At 42.0% G+C, this 24,158-nt stretch overlaps 2 protein-coding genes across 6 annotated transcripts in view; one reads left to right on the top strand and one right to left on the bottom strand.

Moving 5' to 3' along the window:
- Positions 1 to 18,754, bottom strand: part of rsf1a (remodeling and spacing factor 1a) — a 111,877-nt gene extending 93,123 nt beyond the window's left edge. Inside the window, 4 exon segments of the mRNA XM_072262560.1 lie at positions 18,314 to 18,514; positions 18,517 to 18,678; positions 18,681 to 18,720; positions 18,722 to 18,754. Of these exon segments, the coding sequence (XP_072118661.1) occupies positions 18,314 to 18,514; positions 18,517 to 18,678; positions 18,681 to 18,720; positions 18,722 to 18,754 (436 nt within the window).
- aamdc (adipogenesis associated, Mth938 domain containing) overlaps positions 18,338 to 24,158 on the top strand; it is a 35,633-nt gene continuing 29,812 nt past the window's right edge. For 4 of the 5 annotated variants that reach the window (XM_072262565.1, XM_072262566.1, XM_072262561.1 and 1 more), the window contains exon 1: positions 18,338 to 18,762. The gene's annotated coding sequence lies outside the window, so the exon portion shown is untranslated. The remainder of the gene's footprint in view (positions 18,763 to 24,158) is intronic. The other variant, XM_072262567.1, reaches the window with a different exon arrangement.

Below are 24,158 nucleotides of genomic sequence, written 5' to 3'. Positions count from 1 at the left end.
GAGTCTACAACCCTCTTGAGAGGGTTGGAGCCTCCACCACAAATCTGTAGAAATTTGCAAGGGATTTTGGTAGCATAACCAATCATCTTTAACTCCTAATGAAGCAGAGCAGCTGCTGTGCCTTCTTTGTGACTACATAAATAATATTTTGCCCAGGAGAGATCTGTAATTTCCCTGTACTACCGTCTGTACTACCTGCCATTTCTGCGATATCCTGAAGAATTCAGCAAACTGGACAACTGAGAATCAGTTATAGATGCAGCAGCCATTGCTGGAGTGGATTTGGGCCTGGATCGAAGTGGTGGGGCCCAGGTACGATAAAGAAAAACAAATCGATGTTTGGCTAATTTAATAGCAAAGTCAGATTAAAAAGATTGAGGTATCAAGGCCAAGGGCGAAGGACAAAGCTCACTACACTGTGAGGTTTACTTGACTCAGCGCTGAACTGACTCGACTGCTGGCTCCACGGCTATGGACTCACTTTCAGGGACACTGTGGTTTATGTTCTATGTGTTAGTTATTTACTCTTATTGTTTGCACAACTTGTTCTCTTTTTTTCACACATTGCGTTGTTGTGTGGGTTTTTCTTAACAGGTTCTATTGTGTTTCTTTGTTTTGTGCCTACAGGAAGATGAATCTCAAGGCTGTATACAGAAGAGAGAATTTAGAGAACTAGGCAGAAAGCTGAAAAACATGACCTCCAGGATAGTAATTTCTGAATTGCTACCTCTGCCATGTGCTAGTGAGGATAATAACAGGATGATTTGCCAGATGAATGCGTGGCTTAGAAGCTGGAGCAGTGGGTAGGGCTTCAGGTTCTTGGATCATTGGGATCTCTTCTGGGGAAGGTATGACCTGTACAAAAGGGAGAGGTTTCACCTGAACGAACCCAAGGGGTCCAATATTCTCGAGGGCAGGTTTGTTAGAGTTGTTGGGGAGGGTTTAAACTAATTTGGCAGGAGGGGGTGGGAAATGAAATGAAGAGACTCAAGAAAGGATGGATGGTTAAAAAAAGCAAAGATAGTGTGCAGTCAGACTGTCTGAGAGGTTAGGCAGAAGATAGAACAAAATTGCAACCAGCAGGGTAACTATCAGTGCATTAGGGATGCAAAAACAAAGAGAGTAGCAAATATAGTAGTGTTATATCTCAATGCACGGAGTATAAGAAATAAGGTGGATGATCTTATGGCACTATTACAGATTGTCAGGTATGATATTTTGGCCATCACTGAATTATGGCTGAAGGATGGTTGTAGTTGGGAGCTGAATGTCCAAGGTTACACATTGTATTGGATAGATAGGAAGATAGGCAGAATGGGTGGCGTGGCTCCGCTGGTTAAAAAAAAATGGCATCAAATCAGTAGAAAGATGTGACATAGGATTGGAAGATGCTGAATCTTTGTGGGTTAAGTTGCAATTGCAAGGGTAAAAGAACCCTGATGGCAATTATATATAGGCCTCCCAACAGTAGCTGGGATCTAGACCACAGATTACAATAGGAAATAGAAAAGGCATGTCAAAAGAGTAATGTCATGATAGTCGTGGGAGATTTTAACATGAAGGTCAATTGAGAAAGTCAGGTTGGTAATGGATCTCAAGAGAGTGAGTTTGTTGAATGCCTATGAGATGGCTTTCTAGAGTATTTTGTTACTGAGCTTTGAGGGGATCAGCTATACTGGATTGGATGTTATGTAATAAACTGGAGGAGATTAGGGAGCTTAAGATAAAAGAACCCTTGGGAGGCAGTGATCACAATATAATTCAGTCCAACTTGAAATTTGATAGGGAGAAAGTAAAGTCTGACATAGCAGTAATTCAGTGGAGTAAAGGAAATTACAGTGGTACAAGAGAGGAGTTGGCCAAAGTAAACTGGAAAGAGATGCTGGCAAGGATGACAGCAGAGCAGCAATGGCATGAGTTTTTGGGAAAACTGAGGAAGGTGCAGGACAAATGCATTCCAAAAATGAAGGAATACTCAAAAGGCAAAACAGTATAACCGTGGCTGACGAGTAGTCAAAGTTAATGTAAAAACAAAAGACAAAGCAAATTCACCACTCTCTGGCTAAAGAAATTCCTCCTCATCTGTTCTAAAAGGACACTTCTCTATTCTGAGGCTGTGTCCTCTAGTTTTAGACTCTCCCACCATAGGAAACATCCTCTCCAAATCACTCTATCAAGGCCTTTCACCATTCGATAAGTTTCAATGAGGTCACTCCTCATTCTTCTGAATTCTAGTGAATACAAGCCCAGAGCTATCAAACACTCTTCATATGACAAGCCATTCACTCCTGGAATCATTTTTGTGAACCTCCTTTGAACCCTCTCCAGTTTCAGCACATCCTTTCTAAGATGAGGGGCCCAAACCTACTCAAAATATTCCAAGTGAGGCCTCACTAGTGCTTTATAAAGTTTCAACATTACATCCTTGCTTTTTATGTTCTAATCCTTTTGAAATCAATGTTAACATTGTATTTGCCAATTTAATTGGTTTGGCACAACACTGTGGGCCACAGAGCCTGTTCCTCTGCTGTACTCCTGATTCTATGTTCTCCTGATTATGTACCCAATACAAAAACAGAGTCCAAAGCCTTTGTTGTCCTAGAGGCAAATATGTTTACCAGTGAACCAAGCTGACAGACTTTTTTTATAGTCATACAGTACATGACAGAATTATGAAAATGGTGTTAATGCCTTGGAAACCAAATAACACAAAGAGATTTGCCGCAAAGGAGGTGGACTGCTGGTTGTCGCACCCTCTAGTGGCTTTTTATAGGATCAAAACATTGGCTTTACTGAGCTCTTTATATGCCTCCACTTTAAACAATGACCTATTCTTCCAAATTAAACTGGCAGTAGCCTGTTTAAAGCACTTCATGTTCATCCCAATATTTGCCTTGTGCTTAGACAATGTTAGCCATCATCTTTGCTATCTCATTCAGGGTGAGTGGGCAAATTCATGGCAGATGCAATTTAATGTGGATAAATGTGAAGTTATCCACTTTGGTGGCAAAAATAGGAAAACAGATTATTATCTGAATGGTGGCCGATTAGGAAAAGGGGAGGTGCAACGAGACCTGGGTGTCATTATACACCAGTCATTGAAAGTGGGCATGCAGGTACAGCAGGCGGTGAAAAAGGCGAATGGTATGCTGGCATTTATAGCGAGAGGATTCGAGTACAGGAGCAGGGAGGTACTACTGCAGTTGTACAAGGCCTTGGTGAGACCACACCTGCAGTATTGTGTGCAGTTTTGGTCCCCTAATCTGAGGAAAGACATCCTTGCCATAGAGGGAGTACAAAGAAGGTTCACCAGATTGATTCCTGGGATGGCAGGAATTTCATATGAAGAAAGACTGGATGAACTGGGCTTGTACTCGTTGGAATTTAGAAGATTGAGGGGGGATCTGATTGAAACGTATAAGATCCTAAAGGGATTGGACAGGCTAGATGCAGGAAGATTGTTCCCGATGTTGGGGAAGTCCAGAACAAGGGGCCACAGTTTGAGGATAGAGGGGAAGCCTTTTAGGACCGAGATTAGGAAAAACTTCTTCACACAGAGAGTGGTGAATCTGTGGAATTCTCTGCCACAGGAAACAGTTGAGGCCAGTTCATTGGCTATATTTAAGAGGGAGTTAGATATGGCCCTTGTGGCTACAGGGGATCAGAGGGTATGGAGGGAAGGCTGGGGCGGGGTTCTGAGTTGGATGATCAGCCATGATCATAATAAATGGCGGTGCAGGCTCGAAGGGCCGAATGACCTACTCCTGCACCTATTTTTCTATATATTAGGTAAGAATATGATGAGGCTATTTCTCAACTCTGAACCATATATATTCTGATAAGTTAATGTGGTCCAAAACATTGTTGAAGTTCCTACCACCCATCCCACAATCACTTTGACCCACTACCAACAGGAAGGAGATACAGGAGCATTAGGACTAGGATTGCCAAGACTGCGTAACAACTTCTTCCCTCAGGCTGAGAGACTAATGAATACCCTGCCATCACCGAGATCACGAACTGTTTACTGCACCATTCACTGTTTACCCTGTGCTGTGCACTACGTGCATTTTGAATTACATTTAATGAATGTATTTGTGGTAATATTTTTAAGTGCTGTGTGTAATGTTCCTCTGGACCACATAACATGCATTGTTTCATTTGGTTGTATATATGTACGGTCAGATGACAAACTTGAACTTGTGTTTCCTGGAGAATCCCAAAAAAGACAAAACTATTCTAGAGTAAAATTCATATTTTAAACACAATAATATAAACAAAAGGTCATGCATAAAGTCAGATCATGGAGCAATGCAGCTTGGATATAAGCCCTTTGGCCCAACCAGTCTCTACCAATTACAGGGTCCACCTAGCTAGTCCCAGTTTCCTGTGTTAGACCTATATCCCTCCAAGCCCACCTCTAGATGAACCTATCCAAGTGTTTCTTAAATAATACTACTATATCTGCCTCAACCACTTATTGTAGTTAGTACCACACTCACCACCCTCTGTGTGGAAGAAGTCCCTCAGGTCCCTTTTAAATATTTCCCTTCTCATCCTAAACCTACATATAGTTTACGACATCCTCTATCCCACAGAAAAGACTGTTAGCAACCACCTTATCTATAACTTTCATAATTTTAAACATTTCCATAGTCACCCCTCAATTCTCCTGCATCTGAGGAAAAAGACCTAGCCTAACTAACTTCACCCTATAACTCTAGACCCCTAACCCTGGTAACATCCTCATAAACCCTTTCTGTAAACTTTCCAATTTCCAAGGAAGGTACATTTTGAAAGGAAGATAGATCTCAAAATCTTCAATGTCATTTCATTGATCCTATAGAAACTCTTAACTTTGACAATAGAGAAGGTTGAGAGGAGGTTTACTAGAATGATCCCAGGAATGAACGGGTTAACGCATGATGAGCAGTTGAAGCTTTGGACCTATAGTTGCTGGAGTTCAGAACAGGGGTTCCCAACCTAGGGTCCATGGATTCATTGCTTAATGGTATTGGTCCAAGGCATAAAAATAGGTTGGGAGCTCCTAGTTCAGAAGAATGAGGAGATTTAATTTAAACCTATTGAATATTGAAAGGCCTAGACAGAATGGATGTGGAGAGAATGTTTCCTATAGTGATCTGGAACCACAGGGCAGTCTCAGAATAGAAGGATGGCACTTGAGAACAGATGAGAAAGAATTCCTTTAGCCAGAGGGTTCTGAATCTGTGGAGGCCAAGTCATTGGGTATATTTAAAGCAGAGGTTGATGAGTTCTTGATTAGTCAGGGTGTCAAAGATTACAGGAAGCAGGCAGAGAATGGGGTTGAGAGGGACAATAAATCAGCCGAGATGGAATGCAGAGCAGACTTGACAGGCTAAATGGTCTAATTTGCTTCTATGCCTCATGGCCTAACATCTGTAGTAATTTAAAGACCCAAACTCTTCTACAGGTGAAACCTGACCTGAAGGAATTTCACATCATTAAGCAAAGTCCTTTGCAGTAAACAAAAGTGGCTTAGCTGAAACCCATGTTCTGACAGAATAAGAACATTAATCACTGCCTCTGGGAAATCTGAGTGATGTTAGAGTTGTTTGGGAGGAAAGGGGCTGGTTAGAGGTGTTTCGTAAATTAAAGCAGTTGTTACAACTACCAAGCACATGCCAGCACTTTTCTCAAGCATCATTCATCCTGCACTCTACAGATGAACAATTCATCAGGTCCACACTTCACCATAAACAGAGCAACACAAACAAAATGCTAGAGGAACTCGGTAGGTCAGGCAGCATCACCATTGTTAACTTGGCTTAGATAAAATTGAATCTTAATGGGAACATTGGTCATCAGGTTAAGACAGGGAGGAATAAAAAGATAATCAATATAACATTGGTTTGGAAATCAGCCAAACCCGTCCCATTTGAGAAATGTCACTCAGAGTAAATAGAACCAAAACAGAAAGTTATTACGCTAGATTTAGATAAAAGGGAAGTCACAACCAGATGATGCATAAAGGTTCCAAACAATTTGCTTCAATTTTGATTTGACGCTTCCATAAAGCACTGACAAGAGTTTAATTAATTACTTGCTTGCATCATACACTAGGGTGCTCTCTTCAGTTACTGGATGAGGTAACCGTAGCCTTTGGCCAGGAGCAAATGTCATCAAGTGATGCCCAACCTTCATAGTGTTTCCATCCTTAGCCACTACACTCTCCAGTTGGCGAGTCAGCAGTGGTGGCCAAATCACTGCCCATCTGCTAACGACTTCCAGCTCAACGCCTCTTGCTTGCTCCATATCCAGCAAGAGGATCTTTCTGCTTCCTTCCCCATCCTGCAAGCTGGTTGGTTCTTGCTCTGTTCATCAAGATCTCAGCACAAACAGCAACCTCCATGCTGACCTTGCCTGGAACCCTCTACTGCCGATCTCCACAAGGAATAGCCATGCCTGCCATCCTTTGTCCCTGCACTCCTGGACTAAGGACTGTTACTTCAGGGCCTTCCCCTCCTGAGCCTACTCACATCCTTCCTCCTGTGGTACTGTGAGCTCCACCAGGATGATTTTCTTGCCTTCAGTGGACCATAGTACGATGCCTGGTCAAAGCGTGATTTGCACAACCTCCGGGAACTATAGCTTCCTCCCCATATCGACCCTCATCTCCCATGATTTGGCAGACTGCTGCAGATCGGATTTAGCCCTCTTTGATATGACTGGTGTGGCCCTCTCTTTGATGAAAATGACTGCCCTGTTTGCCTCTCTGCCAGTTGGTCTCTTTCAACACCTCTCCTGCTCCAGTGCATCAGCAAAGGGCAGCAAGACTTTATCGTGGCACCACCTATACCGTCCTTGTGTTAAAGCTGTTTTGCATCCTGACAGTATGTGTGCCATTGAACCCCGCTGACCACAAAGCTTGCAATTAAGATCCTCTCTCAGCCTCCATGTGTCAGCTGTAATGGTGTAGAGAGAGTGTCATAGCCAATTTTGTCAATCTTCAGCCACTCTTCAGTCTGCTTTAGTGTCAGTGATGTTGGCGCTGTCCGCCATTGCAACATTAAACCACTTTCAAAGACACTTTAGATTACATTAGATTCAACTTTATTGTCATTGTGCCAAGTACAGATCCAAAGCCAATGAAATGCAGTTAGCATTTAACCAGAAGTGCAAAGAATAGTGTTATTTACAAAATAACTGCGAATAAAAAGTAAGTACTACAGTACACAAATCTAAAATTATCGAGACAGTAGAATATGGATGCAATACTGCTTAGCACTGTGATGTGAGGTTCAGCAGGGTCACAGCCTCAGGGAAGAAGCTCTTCCTATGCCTGCTGGTGCGGGAGCAGAGGCTCCTGTAGCGCCTACTGGATGGGAGGAGAGCAAAAAGTCCATTGTTAAGGTGAGATGCATCCTTGATAGTGCTTTTCGCTCTGCCCAAGCAGCGTTTACTGGGTTGTCCTCTATGGATGGAATGATTTCTCCCTGTACTTGAAGACTGAACTTGCTAGTAGCCTTGCTCTTTTTGATCACCATTCATCTGGACTTCCTGGCCTTGAAGGTTATTCTAGCCCAGGTAGCTACGTTGTCCAAGGTTTCCAATACCCATCTTGCTTGGACTGGGTTACAGTGATTACTGTAATCTCATCCATGAACCCCCATATTGCAGGTTGTCGGATGCCGAGCTCCAACACTGGGCTTTGGGTTGCGCCTGCTGCTGCTGATACAAGGAAGTTCATACCCATGACAAACAAGATGGGGGAGATGGTAACACCAGGTTGCAACCCCTCTTTGGAGGTTTTGCCACCCAGTGATAAAATAGGCTGAAGTGAAGTGTAGCTTGAATCCTAGGTAGCTGGTGATCATGTCTCACCTTACTGGTGGGACATGATAGTGGCCCAGGCCAACCTGGATGAGGATGTGTGGAATTGATCTGTAGGTGTTGGCTAGGTTTAACCAGACGACTGTTAAGTTGCGTTTCTTCCACCTGACCTCGCAGATCAATTGGCTGATTATTGAGGTGTGGTCAATGCAACCAGAAAAACCCAGGATGCCACCTTTCTGGATGGATGTGTTGATATAGTGGTTCTCCATTAAGTAGGGGGTCAGCCTTCTCGCAAGCACTGAGAAGAATATCTTGCACTCCACACTAGGGAGGGAGATTGTCCTAAACTGGGTGATTGTGGAAGAATCTTGTTCCTTAGAAACAAAGCATCCTTCAGCCATTTTCCAGCTTGGAGGAATACAGCGTTTGGTCCAAATCTTTCTCATTATTTTATACAACCTCCTGAGAAATTTTGGGCATTTCTTGTATACCTTGTAGGGTATACCACATGGTCCTGGGGCAGCAGATAACTTTGCTCTCTTGATGTTATCCTGGACTTCCTGTCATGTGGGCTCTGCCATTTTCAGCTCAGTAGCTGGGATTCTTGGTTGGGGGACTTTTGGATTAAATTCTAGTCCCTGATTCCTACAGGGATCACTGTGTGATTCCTGCAGAAATTTTTCTACCTCCTGCTTTGAGCTGATTCAGGTGCCAGATTTTTGGTGGCTAAAAAGAGCCCCAGTGAATCTGAATGGGTTTTTAACAAACTGTGCTCCCCTTTTCTCTTCTTCACTTTCACAGCTGTTCCACCTACTGAGCTTGCGCGGTTGTTCCTGCAATTTGCTGGTTATATCTTTAACACCTCCTTTTTCGTCAATTGAACTTTTTTTGAATTGTTTGTTCACGGTCTTTACTTTACTTCACTTCTACGTGGCAAATCTCCCTTTTCCTCCTGTTTGATTGCCATGATGGTTCAAGATCCCTTTTCTTCTTCCTTGGGCCGAATCACTCTTTAGCAAAGTTGAACACATTAGATACGAGGGAGTCCATTTTCCTGCACACAGATCCTGTCAATGTAGCTTCAAAGATGCAATCCTGGTCATCATCAAACTGCTTCCAAGATACATTGTCTGATGACCTAGGCCATCTGATCCTCTTTCCTTGATGAATGGATTAGGGTGCCATGGGGCACTCACGTGATCCCTTTTTTGACACGGGGGGGGGTGCAGGGCAGCTTAGCTGCAGGGAGATCTTCAGCTCTGTGGGGTGCTTCCTAGCTGGCATTCTCCATCTCACCAGATGTTGAGTCCATGTGTTGCATTTGAGTTGCCTTCGTTCCACAGCTGGACCTGCCTTAGTACATCTTGAGGCCTTTGATTTTGCAGATTTGCCTCCCCAGTCATTGTTGTTTGCTTGAACCTTCTCATATATATTTCCAGTCCTGGCCATTGCCATTATGTCCATCCTATTGATTCCCTCATTGCAACCCCACCCCCGGAGACTCTGGGGGTATTGCATAATTAATACAGCGAAATGCTGGCAGAACTCAGCAGGTTAGGCAGCATATATAGAAAGAAATAGAGTCAACAAGCCAAGGCCCTTCCTGGACTATTAGGGTGTTCAATTCAACATAAAGTCAACATAGAATAAAGCACAGCACAGCACAGAAACAGACCCTTTGATCCACAATGTTGTGCCAAACCAATTAAATGAATACTCAAATGGTAAACTTAACTAATCTCTTCTGCCTACACAATCTCTTCTATTTCCCTCGCATTCATGTGCCTATCCAAACATCCCTTAAAAGTTCCTACGTATCCGTCTCTACCAACACACCAGGCAATACATGCCAGACATTCACTCCACTCTCTGTAATTAATTAATTGGTAATCTTGCCCCTCACGTGTCCTTTGAAATTACCCACTCACCTTAAATGCATGCCCCCCTCATATTTCAACCCTGGGGAAAAAGATACTGCCCGTCTACTCTATCTGAACAGTTGCATGAATTCTACTCAAAACTAGCATCACTGAAGCATATTTTTCTTTCATTTTTATGAAAAAATGCATCAATAAGGAGAGGTAGAGTGAACGTATGCACTGGCAAATGAATTCTCTGTCATAAAAATTAAACATGATCACTTAGAAACAAAAGTACAGTAGGAATACTTGATATGAGACAATTTTTTTTGAGGGTCAGAAACATAACCGAGGTATTTTCTAATATTATAGCCCTTTCCCATGCAGTAGCTCTTCAATCATGCCTTCATAAAGCAACGAACCAAAAGCACATATTGATTTAGTGATTCATGTCTTCTTTGAGTCTTTCTTCAGCTGATCTACATGGACTCTATTTGAAGGCACATTTGTTTGATTTTCCCCATGACCATTGCTGTCCGAGTTTTGTGAACATTTAAAAGAACTCTTCATTTCTTAGAATTTGCCCCCTTGCATCCCTCCAATCCCAATGATGACTCCCTGTTTTTGAATTGTCTATATTATCATTACTCCTCTCACTTTCCAAAATGTTTTTAAAAATTTACTACCACCAACCTTTTTTGTTATGTCTTGTTATTGCCCTACTTGTCTCTGTCACAACTGTCAGTCCACACTCTAGGGAAGCACCATGTGGCATTTGGCTATGATAGATCAGTATCACAAATGGAAGTTGTAATTATGTAAAAATATTGGATTCTAAAGTGATTATATAAGACCATAAGACACAGGCACAGACTAAGACTATTTGGCCTACTGAATCTGCTCTCCTATTTCATCATGGCTGATTTATTACCCCTCTCAATCCCATACCATTTTAACGCTTTTACTAATCAAGAACCTATCAACCTCACCTTTATTTAATGACTTGGCCTCCATGGTTGTGGGCAATAAATTCCAGATTCACCTCCCCCTATATTCTAAAAGGACATCCTTTTATTCTGAGGCAGTGCCCTCTGGTCCTAGGCTCCCCCACTATAGCAAACATCCCCACATCCACTCTATCTAGGCCTTTCAATATTTGATAGGTTTCAATGAGATCCCCCTTTATTCTTCTAAACGTCAGCGAGTACAGGCCCAGAGCCATCAAACACTCCTCCTACGTTAACCTTTTCCTTCCCAGAATCATTTTCATGAAATTCCCCTCGACTCTTTCCAATGCTGCACACTTCTTCTTAGATAAGGAGCCCAAAAAGGCTCTCAATACTCCAAATGTATCAATAAAAAATTGGAAATGCTGGATCTGACCAATGCTTTACAAAGCATCAACATTACATCCTTGCTTTTGTACTCTAGTCATCTCAAAATGGACAGAAGATACAAAAATCTGAACATGCATACCACCAAGCTCAAGGACAGCTTCAACCCATAAGACCATAAGACATAGGAGCAGAATTAGGCCATTCAGCCCATTGGGTCTGCCTATATAATGTTCCATATTAATTTCAGGTTAAGTCCAAAATATATAAGTGAGGAAATTGGTCACATCAAACCTGAAGGATGAGGACTAAAAAGAGAACTGCAGGGAGCACTGATTAGCTCACACAACATCTGGCTCCAACCTGACACCTAACCTTTCAAGTGTTTCCAGCATTTTCAATTTTTTTATTTCAGATTTATAGCATCTTCAATTTTTTTTTGTTGATTTTCAATTAATTAGGAATGTGACACCCCTTAATTCTTGCAAAGAGAAAAACTATTTGATTTCAATGACAAATTCCTAAAATCAATTTATTAATTTTATTCCCCTCCATTGATGCTGCCTGACTTGCTGAGTCTCTCCAGCATTGTGTGTGTTACTCAGATTACCAGCATCTGCATAACCTCTTGTGTTTATTAAATTTAACTATAGTTGCACTACATACTGCTAGAAGTTTTCACTATGAGATGATCAAGATATGAATTCCCTCAGAATGGACTGATTCCCACACAAGTGACAAGCACCAGTGGCTGAATTGGTCAATAACTCAGTTGTACGGATAGAATTTGCTGGGTGATCGATCAAAATTGATCTCCTGAATGTCTTGCGCAAATTCTGTTAAGGCAGCAAGAACCCCAACATTGCTTCTGGTCTCAGGTAAACAGAGTCCAATAATGTATCCTTGTCCCCAGTAAAAAGTTACCTCTCGTGAATGTCATGCGAGGGATGTTTAAACTGATTCCTATCACAATCTAAAAATCACACACCAAACTGTGACGTAACATTGTAATGTTATCTTCCACAAGAAGGATGTACAGAAATGTGAAAACAGTGAATGGGAAGGATTGGGTCATTCAAACAAAAAACCCTATCATGGCTATTAACCTTAACAAACAGGCCACTCAGCCATCTCAAGCTTGTTAAGTCAACCCAACAGATCGAGGTTGATATGTACTTTATTACTGACAGCAAGATGGAATTTGCTGATTTCAGAAATGTTGTTAAAGCCAAAACTAACTTTCACATGAATGAAAACACACAAGTTAATTTTTTTTTAAAAGAGATGATATGTTGAAGTTGTATAATATTGGCGAGGCCTAATTTGGAGTATTGCATGCAGTTCTAATGGAAAGATATCTATTGTCCGCTTTTGCACACTGGTTCAACATCCATGTTGGTCTGGTCTTTCATTGATTCTATTATGGCTATTATTCTATTATGGATTATTGATTATCCCTGCAAGAAAATGAATCTGTTGTATGTGGTGACATATATGTACTTGTGCTTTGAGTAAGATTGAAAGAATACAGAGAAATTTTGCAAGGATGTTACCAAGACTTGAAGGCCTCAGTTATTTATTTATTTAGAGATACGGTGTGAACTACGCCTTTCCGAACCTTTGATCCACGCCGTCCCAGTATTCCCCGATGACCCCGATTTAACTCTAACCTAATCATAGAACAATTTACAATGACCAATTAATCTACCTGGTATATCTTGGACTATGGAGGGAAACAATAAGGAAAGATTAAATATGTTAGGACCTTATTCCTTAGAGCATAGGAGAATAAGAGGAGATTTGACAGAAGTATACAAAATTTCACGGAGTATAGATAGGGTAAATGCAGACAGTTGGGTGAAACTAGAACTAGGGGTCATGGGTTAAAGGTGAAAGCTAAAATGCTTAAGGGGAACATGAGAGAGAACTACTTCACTCAGAGGGTGGTGAGTGTGGAACCATCTGCCAGCAGAAGTGGTGGATATGGGTTCAATTTCATATATTTAAGAGAAATTTGGATAGGTACATGGATGGGAGGGGTGTGGAGGGTAATGGTCCAGGTGCAGGTCCATGGTACTAGGCAGATTAACAGTTTGGCACAGACTTGATGGACCAAAGGGCCTGTTCCTGTGCTGTAGTGTTCTATATTGACAAATCTTAAACCTGTTTGGGAAATCAAAAATCTGTATCCAGAACCATGAAAAAAATAACACCACAGTTCTAGCAGTTTCCCTTCACACAACCACCATGTGTTACAGTGACATGATCACACTTCTTTTGCATAATTAAATATGACTAGCTGAAAAGTGACTTGGCTGGAACTTTAGAATTAATGAACCTGGCAGTCCACATTACAGCTTCTGAAACAAGAAATAGGAATGGAATGTTACAATCAAAGCACTGTATAAATACGTTAAATACTCCATACCTGCATACTCAGAGCCATATTTACAAACAATAGCTTCATATTCTGAGTTTTCACATCCTTCATTATTCAACTTTCCTCAAGTATCTATCCCTATTGATAGATTTTCATATCTAGCGTGAGACAACACACTTCCTTAAGAACCATACACACAAAATGCTCAGCAGCTCAGGCAGGAGGGAAATGAACAACCAAAATTTTTATTTACTTTTACTTTAGATAAGCCCTTCCAGCACTTCAAGCCATGCCGCCTCAGCAAACCTCACAGTCTCAAACAACCCTAATCTAATCATGGGACAAGTTACAATGACTAGGTACATCTTTAGACTATGGGAGAAAACTGAAGCACATGGGGAAAACCCGCACATTCCATGGAGAGGACATACAAAGAGGTTCCTTAACAGACTGGCGCTGAAATTTAACTCTGGAACGTCCCGAAGAAAAAGCATTTCAGGATGTACATTGTATACATTTCTCTGACATTAAATGTATCTTTGAAACCCTTGAGCTGTAATAGCATTGCCCTAACCTCTACACTACCATGGCACCATTGACTGTTTATTTCCCCCACAGAGATGGTCTAACCCAGTGGTTCCCAACCACCAGGCCCCAAAGATGTGCTACCGGGCCGCAAGGAAACGACATGATTTGCCAATATGAAACGATACGAGTCCGCTGCACCTTTCCTCATTCCCTGTCACGCACTGTTGAACTTGAACACCCCCCCCCCACCCCGTCGGCAAGAATATCGTCAATATTAAACTAGTTCGCGGTGCAAAAAAGGTTGAGGACCCCTGGTCTAACCCACTGGGTTCTTTCAGCAGTTTGTGTACATTGCTCCCGATTTCAAACACCTATAGTCTCTCGCATCTCTTTAGGAACTGCAAAGTGCAGAAATATTTCTTGCAATCACTTTTAAATAATTTCCCTGAATGTTAGATTTGAGATATCTACATTCTGGACTTCACTATTAGTAAGGGTGTTGTTCAATATCAGCCTACCAATTCACTTCATTGTTTTCAATTGAACAGGCATACCCTTGATTATGTAAGAGTTCCTGAGAACCGTAGACAAGCCTATTACTCCACAAGTTGGAAACAGCCATTTTCTCTAGCTACTATGTGATATTACTGTACATACACTCTACACTCTTTCATTTCATTAAATAATCCCACTAAAACTACCCAGAACTAAACTGTCCTGGTGAAGGGTCTCAGCCTGAAATGTCAACTGTTTATTCATTTCCACAGATGCTGCCTGACCTGCTGAGTTCCCCCAGCATTTTGTGCGTGGTGCTCTGGATTTCCAACGCCTGCAGAATCTCTGTTCAGAATTAAACTTAATAGCATACAGTATTAAGCAATTAAATTAATACCATGAAAGATTTTATGATTATTCACTTGAAAATGCTTTACAAATGTAGGGAAGAATTTTCATAAAGTTGGATTTTTGTAAGCCAAATCATGTGCAACTCATCTTCAAAAGGTAATGCCTCAAAAAGGTGGCATTCATCATTAAGGACCTCCAATATCCAACACATGCCCTCTTCTCATTGCTACCATCAGGGAGGAGGTACAGGAGCCTGAAGGCACACTCTCAACACTTCAGGAACAGCTTCTTCCACACGACCATTAGATTTCTGAATGGCCAATGAACCCATGAATGCTACCTCAATATTTTTTTTTATTTTGCTCTCTTTTTGTACTACTAAATAAATATATTTCTTTAACTAGAGACCACTCACCCTGAAGTCCAGTGCTGATCCCACTACACCACCAGCTGTCTAATTTCTCATTGTAACTTAAGTTATTATGCATTGCAATGTACTGCTGCTGTAAAACAACAAATTTCACGACCTTTGCCAGTGATATTAAACCTGATTATGGATTTCAGCCCCATTATCTTAGATGTAAAAATGAAAAACATTCAAAATATAACACAACTCATCATTCTTCAGCATTTTTGATGCTTTCCCTAATAATCTCAGCTCTTCCTATGTCTAACTGAGCACTCTTCGTATTTATTTTGCCTGAGTATGAAATTTATATAATGGGTTATTATCACACAAGCAATACTTCTAAACTACACAATTATAGCCAATATCCAAAAAGACAGAAAATAATATACAATTCAGTCTGCAAATGTTAAAAGGAAAAGCAATTGCGATGGATCTTATGGTCTATACCTGAAATAATTTGCCTTTACTGGTATTAGCTACCAATTTTCCAATTACTTTTTCACCTTTTCTCAGATCAAGGTAAGGTCTGTTAATTTCCCCCACTAAAAACCTATGAGAAAACCCACCAATCCATGGTGTTTGCATCTAAGATAGCTTTTAACACCAAGTAACCAGAAAATTGTGTGTGTTGCTCTAGATTTCCAGCATCTACAGAACCTTTTGTGTTTACCTTAAATTGTTTTGCTCATTTGCTTCTCAACAGATTTATTTCATTATTATTATTTAGAAATACAGCATGAAACAGGCCCTGCCAGCCCAATGAGCCGCAGCACCCAGCAAACCAACAATTTAACCCTAGCCTAATCACAGGACAATCTACAATGACCAATTAACAGGTACATCTTTGGACGATGGGAAGAACCTGGAGCATCTGAAGGAAACCCATGTGCACACAGAAATGATGTACAAACTTTCTCACAGAGAATGCCGGAATTGAACTCCAAACTCCAATGCCCCGAGCTGTAATAGCATCACACTAACTGCTACTACGGTGCCCAAATTTTATTGCTTAAATAAATTGTTCCCTCACTTTTACATTATTTTGTTCCCCCCACTTTTAATACATTTCCATCTACTGTTCCTTCTAGCAATATAGTTTCCTCAGACTTAGTTTAACACTACAAGTACCAAGTACTCTTTCAAGAGCTTTGTTATTTTTTTTATGAGTCTAACCACCATGTAGCACAATCCTATTCTCAGGTACATGTCCCAAAATACTGGCTGATTTTATTTTTCATTATTAACCTAGCCAAATGCAGTTAACGCAATCCAGCTAGGAATGCAACAATTTTTCCACCAGCTTTCCTGAGTACTGCACAATGGAAATCATACCAGAACCAGGAAGCCTAGTCTAAAAGATCAGCCATTTTGTACCAAGATGAGATGACATTTCTTCCTCACACAGTTGTGAATCTTTTGTTATTCTCCAACACAACAGTCTGTGGATGCTTAGTGACTGTGATAGACAGATTTTCAGACACTTTATGAATCAAAAGATAGGATCTATATAGACTATTCCCACTTCTATCTTTATCTTAGCAACCCATCCAAAAGAAACACGAGAGATTCTGCAAATGCTGGAAATCTAAAGTAACACAAAAAATACTGGAGGAACTCAGCAGGCCAGGCAACATCTATGGAGAGGAATAAACAGTTGACATTTTGGGCCAAGACTCATCATCAGTCCTAATAATAAATGCTGACTGTTTATTCCTCTCCATAGATGCTGCCTGACCTGCTAAGTTCATCCAGCATTTTGTGTGTGTTACCCATGCAAAACATTATGTAAACCATCATTCAATAGCATTTTGATGCTTTCGGAATCAGAGTCAGGTTTAATATCACCAGCATATGTTGTGAAATTTGTTAAGTTAACAGCAACAGTACAATACATGATAATATAGAAAAAATAAGTAAATCAATTAAAGTATATATATGTGTATTAATTAGTTGAATTAAAAGTAGTGTAGAAATGATGAAGCAGTGAGGTAATGTTCATGGGTTCAATGTCCATATAAAAATTGGATGGCAGAGAGGAAGAAACTGTTCCTGAATAGCTGAGTGTGTACCTTCAGGTTTCTGTACAATGAAAAGAGGGCACATCCTGGGTGGTAGGGGTCCTTAATGGACACCCTTATAATCTCAATTCTATGAACAACACCTCAGAGCTAGTATGAAATTTATATAATGGGCTATTGTAACACAAAACAATACTAAATTACATGTTACAGCTGATCTGAAATGAAGATAGAAAATAATGCACAATTGTCTTCAAATGTAAAGATCCTATATGTGGAATGTTCATTTTGCAATAATCACACACACACTACTCAACAGAATTTCCTACAGTATTCTGGTTCAAGTGGAACTGTTAACAAGCAACAGCGCAACACAGTCATTATCACCTCAAAGTGACTCAACTTCATCAAGCATCATCAACAGGTTTCTATTAACAATTTAGTAAAGGTGATGTCACAACAGATTGAACTGGAGGATCGTGTTTATATAAATAGCATAAAATAGAGCACTGATTAAGCAGCTTGTTTTCACCAGGAAGAATGACATTTTGTAGAGCCTTGATTTGATTTAGAAATGTTTGCCTGGGCGAGGAGGCGGAGTTTGAAGAGGTCATGTGGAAAAGGCAAAGAATACACAAAACCATACTGTAAGCACCAACACGAGTTATGCATATTTTAAAGATACAGTAAACAAAATTAAATGAATGGAAAAGAACAACATCCAGAACACAGGGCGGGAAATGTGAGGGACGCAAAACAAGTCAGCGCAAGATGGCGATCAGAGATAAAACAAAATAAATAATATATATATATTTTTATTTTTTTTTGCATTACTTTTAACAGGAAGTCTCATGAGGTGCATGCGCATGCGTGATGTTAAAAGGCGCCTGAAAATGGCAATTGGTTTTCGATTCATTTGTAATCCGTTTATAAAATAAGTATTTTTGATGAGTCTGAGTGAGGGGGTAGATCGGGGAGGAGTTTTTATTCTGACGGCCGTGCAAACAATGCACGATTACCACACATAATAGGCATGAGGAGGGGGGGATGCTGGTGAGCCGTCTATTTACCTCACAATGACCATCTTGTGGCGTCTTTCCTGAGGAGATTTATTTTACCCTTACCCGATTTTTTATTTTCCAGCGCTTCTTCCAGCTCGGGGAAGGTGAATTCGGGCAGTTCCAGCGAGGCGCCATAGCGCTCGAGGAAAGAGCAGACAACGGCGAAATTGGGCTTGGAGGCCACCGCCGCCATCTTAATGTCGGAGGACTCGCCGACCTCCTCCGCTATCCCGGCGTGCAGCGCAGCCGAGCCCCGCTCGCGATGGTTGGGGGTGGGGCAAACAGGAGGAATCCTCCAGTAGCCCGTCCTGCATCGCGCCGCCCTACGAGACGTTTGGGGAGCGCAATCAATCCGGGCTGCCGTTTCCGTGGCAACCGTTCCTTAGCTATCTCCTTCTTCCAGGTTAGCGAAGAAAACCCTCCCCCCCTCCAGAAAAACGGCTTAAAACTGCATCCCAGAGCAGAAAGGAAATTGATTGTGTTTTGCTTTAGTGACTGAGTCATCTAAATAGGTGAGTCTGCTTCACAGATAAGGCCTTAACAAATTCAACCTAGGGTCAAGAGAAACACCAGAGCTAAAAAAATCAGAGTCAAGTTTAATATCACTGGGATATGTCGTGAAATTTGTTATTTTGCGGTGATATAATAAAAATTATGAATTACAATAATAAATATATCATTATCAGGTGCCATGCCCAGTTTGAGCTTTGACTGCCATGGTCCACATACTCCTGTTTCGGGTCAAGTGGATCAATTCATTGGTATTCATTTCCAGTTCTCTGGCTGCTGTCTTCATCATCATTTGTCTTTGTCTTCCTCTTGCTTTCTTCCCTTCAATCTTTCCCATAATTACCGTGCATTCTAACTCCTCTTTCCTATTCACATGTCCAATGAAGTTACGTTGCCTTTTCATGATCTCATACATTATTTCTCTTTGTGTTTGCTCTGTTCATGACATCCTTGTTAGATACTCGTTTTGTCCATGATATTCTTTGCATCCTCCTCAAAAACCACATCTCTGCTGCTACAATTCGTTCCTCATGTTGCTAGATATTGTCCAACATTCTGAGCCATATAACATAACTGGATAAACGTAACATTTCAGTACTCTCTGGCGGGTTGTCATGCCTAGTTTAGTATTGGTCAATATACTCTTCAACTTTCTGCAGCATTTTTCTGATCTATGAGTTGGTTTATTATTGTCATATGTTCTGAAGTTCTGCGAAGACCTTTGTTTTCCATGTCATTAATACAGATCAAACATCATATTGAGGTAATATAAGAAAAAAACAATAACGAATGGAGAGCAAAATGTAATTCTTATCTTTAAGATGAAAGGTTAGCTTTATTTGGCACATATACATTGAAACATATCATTGGCTTCAACAACCAACACAGGCCGAGGATGTACTGGGGGCAGCCTGCAAATGTCGCCACATTTCCAGCACCATCTTAGCATATTCACAACTCACTAATCCTAACCCGTACACCTTTGGAAATGGGAGCACCTGGAGGAAACCCGCACGGTCAAGAGGAGAATGCACAAACTCCTTATAGGCAGCAGCAGGAATTGAACCTGGGTTCAATGGGGAAGACTGTTGAAACATTTCAGTCAGTACCTGTAGGTATGTGACTGTTGAGGCCAAAGGATAGTATGGATAGATTTGAACCCGGGTTGCCTGTATGTAAAGTGTTGCGCAGAACAGTACATTTCCGTGCCTCCACTTGGAGAACGCCTGTGCGTGACTTTGTTTAATGTGGGAAGGCTGATGTGGCAGCTACCACACAGTCCTTGACAGATCAGGATCAGGGTCCCGTGACTGACATGGAGTGTAAGACGACTGGGGACCCTTCACTGCTGCAGACTTCCTCTGCCTTCACTGACGTTGTGATGTGTCACATCTTCTGCCATCCCCACTGTTGGATCACTCTTTGTCTGGAATCTCCCCTTTGACCTTATGGGTGACCCTACCTGGAACTATGCTCCAGACAGCATCACTCTTGGGATCACAGGAATTCCCGAGCCTCTCCGCCATAACAAGATGACAATCTTCGGAGAAGTGGCAATTTTACACCCTTTCATTAAATCTACACAGTCATTTTTCCTTCAAGTTTATTATTGTCATGTGTGCCATGGTACAGCGAGAAGTTTGCCCTGTAAACTGTCCATACAGATTATTTCATTATAATAATGCATTGAGGCGTTACAAGGCAAACCAACAATAGAATGCAGAATAGAGTGATGAAAAGTCCTGATGAAAGGCCTCGGCCTGAAACATCGAATGTTTATTCTCCCAACGTAGATGCTGCCTGACCTGCTGAGTTGATCCAGCATTTTGTTTGTGTTGCTCAGGATTTCAGTAACATGCAGAATAAAGTGTTACAGTGGCAGAGCAAGTGCAGTGCAGGCAAACAGTAAGGTGGAAGTAGAGTGTGAAGTCGAGTCCTTTATCATTCAACAGTCTCATAAGCGTTGCCTTTCAAACTCCAACACTACATCCCCATCGTGAGAGCTGGACAGGCTAGTCCCCTGCACAGTGGATGCAACAGATTGCAGAAGTTTTGATTAACTCCAACCATACCATTGACTTCAGAGGACAATGGAGACGGGAGGTCATCACTGACCTATGTTCCACTGAGAGCAGAGGGCCTAACAACAACAACATTAACTTGGGATAGAAGCTGCCTTTCAGCCTGATGGTACGTGCTTTCAGGCTTTTGTATCTTCTGCCTGATGGGAGGGGGGAGAAGACATTATGTCAGGGTGAGTGTGGTCTTTGATTATTAGATTAGATTCAACTTTATTGTCATTGTGCCAAGTGCAGATACAAAGCCAATGAAATGCAGTTAGCATCTGACCAGAAATGCAAAGTATAATGTTACAGGTGGTCCCCGTTTTCCGAACGTTTGCTTTATGACACCTCGCTGTTACGAAAGACCTACATTAGTTACCTGTTTTCGCCTACAGAAGGTGTTTTCATTTTTACAAAAAAAGGCAGTGCGCCCCCGAACAGCCAAGCTCCTCTCCCGGAACTGCATTCTAGCCGGTATTGCTTAAACACGTGCTTTATCTCAATTTATTTTGTGCATCTGTTAGCAAGATGAGTTCTAAGGTGTCAGAAAAGCCTAAAAGAGCTCGTAAGGGTGTTACACTTAGCGTAAAACTAGACATAATTAAGCGTTTCAATCATGGTGAATGAAGTAAGGACATTGTCCGCGCGTTGAACTTGCCTGCGTCCACCATTCGCACTATTTATATGCAGAGAGAAAGACTTTGAAAGCTGCCGATGTTACTGTTGGTTCTGCTCGTAGCAAAGTGGCATCCAATAATGGATAAAATGGAAAGTCTATTGCTTGAGTGGATTGATGGGTGCACAAAGCGTGGTGGTCCGTTATGTTTTCTTATACTTAAGGAGAAATCAGTCAGTCTTTTTAATAAGCTGAAACAGAAAGCACTGGACGATGGTGATGAAAGTGTTGCGAAAGTGGAATTTAAAGGTAGTCACGTGGTGGGCATGTGGCCAAGTGGTTAAGGCATTGGACTAGTGATCTGAAGGTCGTGAGTTCGATTCCCAGCTGAGGCAGCGTGTTGTGTCCTTGAGCAAGGCGCTTAACTACACAGTGCTCTGCGATGACACTGGTGCCAAGCTGTATCGGCTCTTGCCCTTCCCTTGGACAACATCGGTGTCGTGGAGAGGGGAGACTTGCAGCATGGGCAACTGCCGGTCTTCCATAGAATCTTGCCCAGGCCTGCGCCCTGGAGAGTGAAGACCCATGGACTCACAAGACTAACGGATGCCTTTAATTTAATTTAATTTAATTGAAAAGGTAGTCATGGGTGGTTTGATCGGTTTCTGAGGCAAGGGCAGCTCCATAGTTTAAGCAGTGGTCCCCAACCTCCGGGCCACGGACCGATACATTGCTGCGAAGAATGCAGGGGTGCAGCGGTAGTTGGGACGCACCCAGTACATCATTAAGAAAAAAGCCAAAATAAACAAGCTAATTAATTAGGTGCCGCCCGGCTCGTAAATGTTGGCCCAGATCAGAGGTGATTGCCGATTGTGTCAGGTGGTCATTCGTACAAGCAAGTGTTTAACTGTGATGAAACTGCAATTTATTGGAGTCTTCCCGATTCCGGTAAGTGAAACTACATACATTATATAGGCTGTGTATTTTTATGTGTCATTTGGTATGATTTGGCAGCTTCATAGCTTAAAGGTTACTGGACAGAGTGTTTCTGCCGAGAGTGCTTCCACGAGATTTTTGCTGCGCTAGACAGTGCTGCAGAAAAGTATTTCTACTTTATATAGGCTGTGTATTTATCATATCATTCCTGCTTTTACTATATGTTACCGTTATTTTAAGTTTTATGTGCTACTTGGCATGATTTTGTAGGTTATTTTTGGGTCTGGGAACGCTCAAAAATTTTTCCCATATTAATAAATGGTAATTGCTTATTCACTTTACGACATTCCAGCTTACGAACTGTTTCATAGGAACGCTGTACCTTCGGATAGCGGGGGAAACCCGTATTTACAAAATAACTGTGAATAAAAAGTAAATGCTACAGCACACAAATATAAAAGTACTGAGACAGTACAATATGGGTGCAATACTGTTTAATGCTGTGATGTGAGGTTCAGCAGTGTCACAGCCTCAGGGAAGAAGCTCTTCCTGTGCCTGCTGGTGCGGGAGCGGAGGCTCCTGTCCCGCCTACCAGATGGGAGGAGAGTAAAAAGTCCATGGTTAGGGTGAGATGCATCCTTGCTAGTGCTTTTCGCCCTGCCCAGGCAGCGTTTATGGCAGATGTTCTCAATGGTGGGCAATTGGATGCCGATAATCCGCTGGGCAGTTTTCACCACATGCTGGAGTGCTTTGCGGTCCAATACGGGACAATTGCCATACCACACTGAGATGCAGTTGGTGAGTATGCTCTCAATGGTACAGCGGTAAAAGTATCCTGGGACAGAGATATGCTTTCTTGATGCTCTGCAGGAAATAAAGGCACTGTTGTGCCTTTTTGACCAGGATGGAGGAGTTCAGGGACCAGGTGAGATCCTTGGAAATGTGGACACCAAGGAATCTGAAGCTTGATACATGCTCCACTACAGTCCCATTGAAGTAGATGGAGATGTGAGTGTGGCTCCTAGCATGCCTGAAGTCCACAATGATCTCCTTGGTTTTCTGAGTGTTAAGGGCCAGGTTGTTGACGGCACACCACGCGGACAGGTGCTGGACCTCGTCCCTGTAGGCCATTTCGTCGTCCCCTCTGATCACCAACCAGCGTGGTGTCGTCTGCGAACTTGATTATGGAGTTAGAACCATGTACAGGTACGCAGTCATAGGTGAAAAGGGAGTACAGAAGAGGGCTCAGCACACAGCCTTGAAGCATGCCGGTGTTCAGGGTGAGAGTGGAGGAGGAGAGATTGTCTAACTTAACTGATTGGGGTCTGTTAGTCAGAAAGTCCAAGGTCCAATTGCAGAGGGATGAGCTGATACCAAGCTGGTGAAGTTTGGCGATCAGCTTGGAGGGGATCACAGTATTGAATGCCGAACTAAAGTCAATGAACAGCATTCTGATGTAAGAGTTGGGACTGTCCAGGTGGGTCACGGCAAAGTAAAGTTCCATGGAGATGGCTTCCTCTGTTGACCTGTTGGTGCGATAAGCAAATTGATGGGGGTCCAGGGTAGTGGGCTGACAGGATTTCAGATGTGATAGAACCAGTCTCTCAAAGCACTTTGCAATGATGGGAGTGAGCGCAACTGGGCGGAAGTCATTCAGGCCCGTGGCTGCTGCCTGCTTTACCAAAGCAGTAAAAATGTAGACAGTGGGTGAAGGAGAGAGTGGTATCTGTGACGTGCTGAGCGGTGTCTATAACACTCCCCACTTTCTGACAGTGGATGAGGG

The sequence above is a fragment of the Mobula birostris genome, chromosome 7, assembly GCF_030028105.1.
Source record: "Mobula birostris isolate sMobBir1 chromosome 7, sMobBir1.hap1, whole genome shotgun sequence".
NCBI lineage: Eukaryota > Metazoa > Chordata > Chondrichthyes > Myliobatiformes > Myliobatidae > Mobula > Mobula birostris.
Note: the sequence above shows the minus strand (reverse complement) of the source record. Positions and strands in the feature narration are given on the sequence as shown.